Source organism: Ranitomeya imitator, chromosome 9 (genome assembly GCF_032444005.1).
Source record: "Ranitomeya imitator isolate aRanImi1 chromosome 9, aRanImi1.pri, whole genome shotgun sequence".
Classification (NCBI taxonomy): Eukaryota; Metazoa; Chordata; class Amphibia; order Anura; family Dendrobatidae; genus Ranitomeya; species Ranitomeya imitator.
In genome coordinates this window covers 19,767,457-19,779,392 of record NC_091290.1, presented here as the reverse complement: position 1 = coordinate 19,779,392, position 11,936 = coordinate 19,767,457, and the positions used below count along the sequence as shown (strand labels likewise).

The following is an 11,936-nucleotide window of genomic DNA, read 5'->3' as shown; positions in this document are numbered from 1 at the left end:
GCGGTCCTAGACGTCTGCCTGCAGCTGACTATACAGAAATGGAAGATCCAAGCGATACATTACACATTTTACTAGATGGAAGAACACTTTACATTTGAGACGTCTGATTGTCCGATCATTAGAGGGCAGAATACTGCTGAGTAAAGATAGGCAGGATTACACTAGATTGTCGCAGAGGGCACATTCAGGGGTCTGTGTAAACCGGTCTGAGATTGGACCGCAATGCACAGACTGGTCACAGGTCTCCTAGACTATGACAGCTTCATATATTTCTATGAACCGGCCAGTACAGTCCAATCTCGGACCACAATGCACCCATAGGGTCTCTGTGTACATACCAAAATATTAGGCTATGCGGCTGCTCTGGGCACTTTGAATAGAAGAGGTCCAGTCTTTGCGGCTACTTTTTATCACATGAAATACTGAAATGTTTAGAAGTTAACCGCAAACCTGAGCGGCCAGAAGATTAGACCGGGCATCCCCAACCCCTCGCTGCATTTGGCGCACAGAAAGAACTACGGAACAAGAGTTGGAATTGTTGCTCCTTGATAACTGGAGACCCCTACTGGTTGCTGAAGGTCATTACACAAACACGCGAACACCAAATTGAAACAATTCTAAACAAAGTTTCATTAAAGCCAATTATAAATAAATGCACAACAGTTTTAGATACAGGAGAGTTCAATGTTCTCACAAAATAAAGTCAAACTTTGCAAACAAGTGAATATAGTGCCTTTCCCCATACCGGAGAACTACATCTGGCTCATTCAGACTGATATAAATAAGTAATATAAGTTAGTAAACTTCTCAAACATATAAAAAAAAAAAATGAAAAGAAATACAGTAACATAACAGTGCACTTGCACATAGCACATCTGGAGTGCGCCGATTAAACACTCTTCCAAGCAGAGCACAGATTAAATGTTAAAGCAGAGGATCGCGCCCAACCATCACTATGTATTACTGCATTATACTTCAGAGCTGCACTCACTATTCTGCTGGTTCGGATTCTACAGTATTGCCGATACAGGGGGGCATACATGGGCTCACTCAAAAGAAGTGCAGAGGACGAGTACATTTAATTGGCATGTGAGCGGACGTTTGCAAGTTGTATACATGCGGTCACGTGAGCACCCACTAGCAAATCACATCTGATGTGATGACACTCAGCTCCTGCTCTGCCGCCAGTATCACAGCTCTGAGCTTCAACCCTTTCACACGGGAGGATTGCAGTACAGCGGACGGAGAAATTAAATTTATCCATCTTTTCGGCTGCCGACGTCTGTGGGAATCGCACTGCACTCGGGTGACATCTGAGTGCAGTGCGATGTTTCACACGCACCCATAGACTTACATGGGTGCATGCGATCCAAATCCAGCATACTGCAATTTTTTTTCCCTGTGACTGCGATCTGATCGGAGCAGGAAAAATGCAATTGAAAAACAGAACCATAAGATTAAATTGGTTTGAAAGCAATCTGATTTTTAATCAGATTGCATTCATCTGATTTAATCGCAAGTGGGAACGAGCCCTAAAGAGGACGTTATCCAGACTGAAAAATCACCAGAACAAGCCTGGTTTAGTTACTAGAGGTAGAAAGAGGGACTGGTGAGGCCACTGCAGGCGCTGAACAAGCAGGAGGTACTGAATGGAAATGAACCATAGGCCATTCTGTGCTGCAGGGTCATTACATGATCATATTAAAAATAAAAAAAGTCCTAATGACTCAACTTTTGATGGATACTGGACGTGAACAGTAAAAATGGCGTGATCAGCGAAACGGCACTTTAAAAAAAAACTAAGATTAACGAAAAACAGTTTAGTTAACATCATGAGCCACGACTGCAGTAGCGACTGCTCATAAAGTCTTTGTTGTTGTTGTTTTCAGTCCTTAATTCCCAGGCTCGGCGGTGGAAGTTCTCGGCTGTCCTCAGCTCATCACTTGCGTTGAGGTTTCAGGCAACTCCATAAGTGCAAATCTGCATAAATCAAGACAAGGAAATTACTGGTCAGCGCTGGAAAGATGAGATCACAGAGGCATCAAATGAGCTCATCTGCCATGGAAAATGTGAGGTTACATGCCCGAGCAGTAATCTCTGCGGAGTAGTCACACCCGTAATCTGGGTGGGGTGAATGGTGCCAGCATAGGCGGATGGCGCGTTCACAGCCCTTATGTTAAACAGGTTGTGGGGGATATGAAAACCATGTCTACCGCTACGCGGGGTAACCTCAGCCGTGGCTACCGCTACGCGGGGTAACCTCAGCCGTGGCTACCGCTACGCGGGGTAACCTCAGCCGTGGCTACCGCTACGCGGGGTAACCTCAGCCGTGGCTACCGCTACGCCACCAATGCAGCTCAATACAAGTGAATGGGATTACACTGCAGCTCCAAGGGTACAAGTCGCAAAAAAAAAAAAATCCAACAAGGTTGAAGTTGTTGTGACTTGCTCGCGACAGTACCCTCGGGTCTGGGGTGCAATCCCATTGACTTGTATCAACGACACTGAACGAACCTTGTCATGCAACAGGTGATGCGGATAAAGTAGTTGGGTAGGTATAGCTAATAATAATTATTATAAAATTATAAATATACTAGATTGTGGCCCGATTCTAACGCATTGGGTATTCTAGAATATGCATGTCCACGTAGTATATGGACAATGATGATTCCAGAATTCGCGGCAGACTGTGCCCATCGCTGATTGGTCGAGGCAACCTTTATGACATCATCGTCTCGCCATGCTGTGCCCGTCGCTGATCGTCGACCAATCAGACGCGGGATTTCCAGGACAGACAGAAAAACCCATAGAGATCTCTCGATCTCTCTTTTTTTTTTTTTTTTTTTTTTAACATCAACTCCTTCAGTAAAATTAGTGCTCAAGGAGCAGGTAATGCGCTGGATGACATAAGAGCGAGAATACATTTGAACAAAATATCAGTCATGCACAATCTGCATCGATGCATTTGGGAAACGTATAACTAGCAATTCCCTACTATCACTATTGCTCCCAGTAATCGCCCAATAACTCCCATTGTATTCCTAGATAGATCAATGCTTGTCTGTTACTCCATAGACAGACTGCAGGCTGCTGTACAGGGTATCTACATTATCCTAGAGTGGAAAAATATAGATTCTGCAATTGCTAATAAGCAATTTCCTAATGACATGCAAATATTTATAATGATCGTGCAATTTTCTAACTTAATGAATACTCTTTTCTGTAGATGTAGCAGTGCTGAACAAGCCATTTCACTCTTTATGCACCATTAATATAACCCTCCCCATTTAGGATATTGAAATAGATATACTTGTTTCTTTGAGACTACGGATGATACATTAACGAGGAGTTTCATCAAGATGACAAACTCAGCACTGCTACATCTGGAATACATCATTCGCAGTGACTCCTTCTCCGCTTCTTATCTTCCAATCATTATGCAGACATGGATCGGGGCCGACCTCGTCCATATGAAGGCGGCTCAATATGATATCTCAAAAAGAAAAGTGTGTGTGGGGGGGGGGCACAGGACCACCTATCAGGACTGTATTCAATGTAAATTATTGGACAGGTTTCCAAAGGTGAATGTCGGGGGAACCATGAAAGTGCTTCATGCATGGAGGTCTGATACAAGAGTGCAAGGCCTCCCCATTACATCTTCCATACCCTCTACATAGACCACAGGTTTACTGAAGTTATCCAACAACGCACCCTCATCCTAATACGACTGCGGAATAGGACAGACTTTCCCTTCGGAACTTTGGAAAACCTGAATAAAGCCCCAGGGGGCATGAAAGCGCATAATAGACCGTGACAGCTTAATAAATCCAACGCCAAAGTTCTAGCCAGAGATGCCCAGAGCTGAGGCACCAACCTGCATTGTCCGAGGTCATTCAAGGACAAGGCGCTCTCCTCTCTAGCCTCAAATGACCCCAGATCTTGAAGAGAACACAGTGTACAAGGCCGGTCTGCACGGAGGATGAGGGATTTGGGGAGGGGGGCGAGCCTGCGCCACGTCTGTCCATAGACAACGTGTTACCAGCTGAAATCATATGAATGTTATCGGATCAGAACATTGCCCATCATGCCACAATCTGAGCCGATCCTAATCTGGGGAGTCCACAAAGGGAACCTGTGACTGGCAAGAGGGGTATCTGGGCAGCACAAGGCTGAAGGGAGTGGATGCAGTCCGTTATCTACATTGCATATTTATCTAGTGGGGGGAGGGTCTGAAGTGAGACATCTGTGGGATCTACGAGCACCATGGGGTGCGGAAATACCGAAAAGGGAAGGTAATAGCGCTGTGGAAAGGTAGCAATTCCCCATCCTTACCTTCTGATCATCGGATCATTTTGCGCGGCGTGCGCTCTGTGGGGATTGGAGAAGCTGGGTGCAGCTTGTCACAAAGTGTTGCAACAACTTTTGTCTTTTTTCGCACTGGGAAAAAGTCTAGAAAATGGGGAAAATAAATAAAGTAAAACACTGATTGTTGAAATATCAAAGTAAAAAAAAATTAAAGCATGCATCATGAAGTTTCAGAAACGTCATTCACCTTTTGTACTGTAAACTGCTACATGTTCCCCCCCCCCCCCCCATATGAGACTCCAGCATGTGAACAACCATCCAGCTAACAAGAGAAAAGTTGTCACAGCTCGGCTCATGTATATATAATATTCGTGAAAATTGACACCCTACAATTAAAGGGGGCGCTCCACTCAAGGCAACACTTCCATAATGCAGCTGCCGACATTGAGCTGCAGGTGCGCAGCAATGGTCCTGGGAATACTGGCTGGTGGCCAATAGGAAAGCACAAAGGCTAGCAGCCAGTAGCCAATATGTCAAGCAATTATGGGATATGTACAACCATTAAGAGAAATTCCTATAAAGCACCTACGGGCCAAAATAAAATCACGTGAACAAAAGAACTATCACTGAGTTTTTAGGAAGATCTGATGGGTTCTTCTGGTCGAGTAAAGGCAATTTAGCAGGATATTGCATAGTTTTATGCAATGGTCTCCAGCCCATTACAGAACCACCACTATCAGCAGATTGAAAATCATAAAGGTGGAATCCAATGTATAAACTAATAATAAACAAATATGTAGTTAGAGACCAAACAAAAACTAACAAGTGCCGTCTACAGGGCTTCCCCTGTGTTTGCAGCTGTTGCCGTTTGTTATTTTCCCCGCAGGAAGGAGATCATTAAATGTAATTTATTTCTAGATGTGGATCCACTAAACCTTCCTCGGCCTGTGACTGCGGATCCTCACAACATTGAAATGCTTCATGCTCAGCTGAGATCAGCAGCACAAATTGCTGCGCTTGCACTTCTATTGTACTAGTGGAAAGGCAGCCAGGAGGGGGGGTGAGAAAGGAGGGAGAGGGGGTGACGGAGGGAAGAGGAGGGGGTGCAGGCTGGCCCCAGCCAAAGGACAAGCTTAGGATCTCAAGACTGAAGCCAGAGGGTACATAGCAGTGCACAAAGCGACAGCCCCCTCCTCCCCCAGCGACCATAAGGGGGCATAGGCATGATATATAGGATATCACATACTGCATATAACATTTATTTGGCCCTATCTGGGAGGGGAAAGATCTTAGAAAAAAAAAAAAAAGTGGAGAACTAAAATTACAAGTTAAAGAGGGCCGGGCTTCAAGGGGCAGGTGATGCAACAGGCAGCCAGAAAGTGCAATCCGGGTAACCAGACAAGTAGGGAAACTATGGAGACAACGGCAATGCAGAAAATCAGTGATAATCTGGGTGAAAACAACCACAGCGAAGCCGCTGCAACAAATCAGTGTAGTAATCCAGGATGGATGGGGTGACAGCAGTAATGTAGCAAAATAATGGAGAGAGGAGGAGGGGGGGATTGTAACAAAGGAAGGAACAATGAGAAACAATGAACTGACAGCCAATCAGGATACAACGTGACCAGAACAGAGGGGAAGTCAGGATACAATGTAACATTGGGGTACTGGGGATATTTGGAGAGAAAGGTAGCCATTACTGGAATCAGGATACAATGTAACAACGGGGAATAAGAGTAATATAGGGAGAAATGGAACTAATCAGGATACAATGTAACCAGAACAGAAAGTCAGGATATAAGGAGAAAGGTAACACTACAATAATCAGGATACAATGTAACAATGGGGAATAAGCAATTCTGGAGAAATCAGGTTAATATGGGGAGATACAGATACAATAGTGAGCACCACAGGGACATGAATAATATGGGAAGAAATGCTTCAGTTCTAATAACCAGGACATCACACCGGGTATACAGGGAGATAACTAACAATCCAGATACAATGGGACCAGAACAGGGGGAGGATGAGGATACAAGGACACTGGAGGGGGCGATTTATATGGCCAGAAATGTAACAATGATAAGAACACTGCAACCCCGAGAGCACAGAGAGGTCACTGGTTATATATAGATCAGGGAAAAGTTTAGTTTTGGAGACTCAATAACCAGTGTATAATAAGGATACAATGAAACTAATAGAGGGAAAGTCCAGACAGAGCAACACAGGTTATATGATCAATGAGAAGAGGATCGAGCCCAGATCAGAAGAGAATGTAGGAAAGATACAAGGTTTTATCATTCTGCTTATTTTATCTCAAATCAGTATAAAATAGAAAGAAAATAAGATCCATCACCTGCAGCTACAGAGTATACAGCGGGGTCTGAAACAGCAAACTGCAGACTGACCAGGTATACAATACAAAGCACTACAACCCCCAGGAAACAAAGCACTACAGCCCCCCACCATACCTACGAGGCACTACAACCCCCAATATGAAATGATGCCCAACATAATCCTCTATGCAAGGCAGCGAGGCACCACAACCCCCACTACGCCTAGGAGGCACTACAACCCCCCCCACACTACACCTAGGAGGCACTACAACCCCCCCCCCACACTACACCTAGGAGGCACTACAACCCCCCCCCCCACTACACCTAGGAGGCACTACAAACCCCCCCCCCACTACACCTAGGAGGCACTACAAACCCCCCCCACTACACCTAGGAGGCACTACAACCCCCCCCCACTACACCTAGGAGGCACTACAACCCCCCCCCCACTACACCTAGGAGGCACTACAACCCCCCCCCCCCCCACTACACCTAGGAGGCACTACAAACCCCCCCACTACATCTAGGAGGCACTACAAACCCCCCACTATACCTAGGAGGCACTACAACCCCCCCACTACACCTAGGAGGCACTACAACCCCCCCACTATACCTAGGAGGCACTACAACCCCCCCCCCCCACTACACCTGGGAGGCACTACAACCCCCACTATACCGAGGAGGCACTACAACCCCCCACTATACCTACGAGGCACTACAACCCCCCCACCCCACTATACCTACGAGGCACTACAACCCCCCCCTATGTCTAGGAGGCACTACAACCCCCCACTATGTCTAGGAGGCACTACAACCCCCCACTATGTCTAGGAGGCACTACAACCCCCCACTATGTCTAGGAGGCACTACAACCCCCCACTATGTCTAGGAGGCACTACAACCCCCCACTATGTCTAGGAGGCACTACAACCCCCCACTATGTCTAGGAGGCACTACAACCCCCACTATACCTAGGAGGCACTACAACCCCCCACTATATCTAGGAGGCACTACAACCCCCCACTATATCTAGGAGGCACTACAACCCCCCACTATATCTAGGAGGCACTACAACCCCCCACTATATCTAGGAGGCACTACAACCCCCACTATGTCTAGGAGGCACTACAACCCCCACTATACCTAGGAGGCACTACAACCCCCACTATACCTAGGAGGCACTACAACCCCCCACTATATCTAGGAGGCACTACAACCCCCACTATGTCCAGGAGGCACTACAACCCCCCACTATGTGTAGGAGGCACTACAACCCCCACTATACCTAGGAGGCACTACAGCCCCCCACTATATCTAGGAGGCACTACAACCCCCCACTATACCTAGGAGGCACTACAACCCCCACTATACCTAGGAGGCACTACAACCCCCACTATGTCTAGGAGGCACTACAACCCCCACTATGTCTAGGAGGCACTACAACCCCACTACACCTAGGAGGCACTACAACCCCCACTATACCTAGGAGGCACTACAACCCCCCCACTATGTCTAGGAGGCACTACAACCCCCCACTATATCTAGGAGGCACTACAACCCCCCCACTATGTCTAGGAGGCACTACAACCCCCACTATGTCTAGGAGGCACTACAACCCCCCACTATATCTAGGAGGCACTACAACCCCCCCACTATGTCTAGGAGGCACTACAACCCCCCCACTATGTCTAGGAGGCACTACAACCCCCACTATGTCTAGGAGGCACTACAACCCCCCACTATATCTAGGAGGCACTACAACCCCCACTATACCTAGGAGGCACTACAACCCCCACTATACCTAGGAGGCACTACAACCCCCCCACTATGTCTAGGAGGCACTACAACCCCCCACTATATCTAGGAGGCACTACAACCCCCCCACTATGTCTAGGAGGCACTACAACCCCCACTATGTCTAGGAGGCACTACAACCCCCCACTATATCTAGGAGGCACTACAACCCCCCCACTATGTCTAGGAGGCACTACAACCCCCACTATACCTAGGAGGCACTACAACCCCCCACTATATCTAGGAGGCACTACAACCCCCCCACTATGTCTAGGAGGCACTACAACCCCCACTATGTCTAGGAGGCACTACAACCCCCCACTATATCTAGGAGGCACTACAACCCCCCCACTATGTCTAGGAGGCACTACAACCCCCACTATACCTAGGAGGCACTACAACCCCCCACTATATCTAGGAGGCACTACAACCCCCCACTATGTCTAGGAGGCACTACAACCCCCACTATGTCTAGGAGGCACTACAACCCCCACTATACCTAGGAGGCACTACAACCCCCCCACTATGTCTAGGAGGCACTACAACCCCCCACTATATCTAGGAGGCACTACAACCCCCCCACTATGTCTAGGAGGCACTACAACCCCCACTATGTCTAGGAGGCACTACAACCCCCCACTATATCTAGGAGGCACTACAACCCCCCCACTATGTCTAGGAGGCACTACAACCCCCCACTATACCTAGGAGGCACTACAACCCCCCACTATATCTAGGAGGCACTACAACCCCCCCACTATGTCTAGGAGGCACTACAACCACCACTATGTCTAGGAGGCACTACAACCCCCCCACTATGTCTAGGAGGCACTACAACCCCCACACTATGTCTAGGAGGCACTACAACCCCCACTATACCTAGGAGGCACTACAACCCCCCCACTATGTCTAGGAGGCACTACAACCCCCCACTATATCTAGGAGGCACTACAACCCCCCCACTATGTCTAGGAGGCACTACAACCCCCACTATGTCTAGGAGGCACTACAACCCCCCACTATATCTAGGAGGCACTACAACCCCCCCACTATGTCTAGGAGGCACTACAACCCCCCACTATACCTAGGAGGCACTACAACCCCCCCACTATGTCTAGGAGGCACTACAACCACCACTATGTCTAGGAGGCACTACAACCCCCCCACTATGTCTAGGAGGCACTACCCCCAGCATGCGGCCGGCTGTCCCACCTGTGATCTGGGCCGCCTGGCTCCTCTTGGGGGCGCTGTGTGCAGGTGGGGCGCAGTCCGCTGTAGTCGGGACGCCGGGGCTCAGTGCGGGGACGGTGCGGGCAGGGGTGGCCGGGGCTCGGGGCGTCCTGTAGAACTGGGGCACGGCGTCCTCTCCGCTCTCCTCCCAGGCAAAGCGGCTGCTGGGCAGCGGAGCTCCTCTCTGGAAGTCAAAGTCCCACCGGCGGCGGCTCTCCTCCTGCGCCTCCCGCAGCCGGGTATGCAGCTCCCGGCTCAGCTCGGCGTGATCCACCGGCCCGAACAGGCTCCTGCACGCCCCGGTGCCCGGCCTGGGGGCGCCCTCCGCCCGCTGTACATTGCACATGATCCCGGAGGCTCCGGACACAGCAGCAGCCACCGCCCGCTCCCCGGTGAGTGACGCAGAGGAAGCGCCGGGCGCCGGCCACTACAGGGGGTTTTCTACACACGACGAGGCCCCGCCCACAACATTGCAGGAGCCGCCCCTGTCTGACTGCACGCCCCGCCCTCAACTCACTATAGGCCCCGCCCTACTCCCACACACACACACACACACACACACACACACACACACACACACACACACACACACACACACACACACACACACACACACACACACACACACACACACACACACACACACACACTTTATTTTATTATTTTTATTCTTTTTTAACATTTACAAATACAATTTTATTAATATTTATTAATTGTTGTATACATAATTTTTTTTTTACTTCAATTCATGCATTTGGGGCTAAAAAAATGAGTGCAATTTTTTTCTTCCTATTAAAAAAGAAAAAAAAAAAGATAAAACCGTATTAAGACCACACTACGGACCTCGCACTGCTGGACTCCTGTCACGGATTCATATACCGGTTTTCTTGAAAAAGGCTTACTTGCCGAAACGTTGAAATAGTTACCTGTGAATTGATGCATAGCATTGTTTTCTTCATCTCACTACGTATGTGGTGTTATATATTTTTCTTCCAACGGAGTTAACATTATTTGAAACGTTGTTATTTGGAACGTCATTTACCACGTGATGGGAATTTCATAATAGTATAATAAAGAGAAGGGTGCACTCAAGCCGTATACAGAAAATACTACAAGGCGTGCAGAGCCAAGTCCAATGGTATATAACCTGAACAAGCGAAGAGAAAAGAAAGGACTTACCAAAAGGCTCGCACAACCATATACAATATGAAATACAAAAATGTTTATTCAAAACACCACAGCACAAAAGATAAAAACATTAAAAACACAATATCCTGTATAAATCACCCACATATAATTGTATATACCAGTAGGAATTAAATCCAAATCGCTGTATCACAGATATCGTATAATGGACTAAGTTAGGCACCAGGTATAATACCTCAGATATCGTGGCGGCTAAATCAAAAGCCCACATAAATACATAAATACATAATAACTCCGCTGTACAGAAAAACCCCCTAAATAGAGTCTGGATGAATAGGTAAATATCAACAAGGTGAAAACCTATACAGACCTAGAGGGTGACAAAACGTCAAGTTGTAAGTCAGTTAATTGGCGGAGGAGCTAAACCGTCACCCATACCTCAATCAACCATGGGGTCCTACAAAAGAGTCCAAACCTACATGTCCGGCATGTGAATACACAAAAGTGGGGTGAAAAGAAGACGCCCCACGCGTATCGCCGCCGCAGCGGCTTCGTCAGGGGAAGTGAGCATAATGATGATAAGAACCTACATTTATACTAACCTAAGATCATCCGGAGTGCCCTCAGCTGGGCTGCCGCCATGCGAGAGGCGGAAGTGGAGAGGCGCGCGCTGACCGCAGAGAAGCGGAGTAAGTAGCCGGAAGTATACAGAGTCTCCATGGAGATGAGCGGCGTCTGCGCACAGCCGACTCAATACTGAGTCGCATTGCGCAAGCGTCGAGGGGAACATATCCAAGCCCAGGGAGATAGGCCAGACAGATCGAGGACGGGGGAAGAAGGAGCGAGGGGGGGGGGGGGAGGAAGCGAACGGAAAAAGGAGCCGTAGCACCTAAATGGGAAGTTTGACGACTGAGAAGAAAGCCCGAAAGGGCAATCCGGCTATAAAGCAAGTGGGGCACCTAAGAAATAAAGCAAGATTAAACAGGAGATACATCCTAAGGAATTTTATATATATGCATATATAGATACAGCAACATATAGATATGAGACATAATCAAAAATCCGTGCATCAGATACAACACCTAAAGAGGGAAAGGTGGAAATAGCTATAAGCCGACAATATAA

The 11,936-nt window shown here is 47.9% G+C and overlaps 1 protein-coding gene across 1 annotated transcript; it reads right to left on the bottom strand.

Moving 5' to 3' along the window:
• Positions 1 to 606: 606 nt before the first annotated feature.
• Positions 607 to 10,119, bottom strand: CDKN1C (cyclin dependent kinase inhibitor 1C). The gene is made up of 3 exons (XM_069740516.1): positions 9,648 to 10,119; positions 4,333 to 4,449; positions 607 to 1,980 (listed from the first exon to the last, which is right to left on the bottom strand). The coding sequence occupies exons 1-2, from the start codon at positions 10,009 to 10,011 to the stop codon at positions 4,340 to 4,342; spliced, it is 474 nt and encodes a 157-aa protein (XP_069596617.1). The 5' UTR covers positions 10,012 to 10,119; the 3' UTR covers positions 607 to 1,980; positions 4,333 to 4,339.
• Positions 10,120 to 11,936: the final 1,817 nt, after the last annotated feature.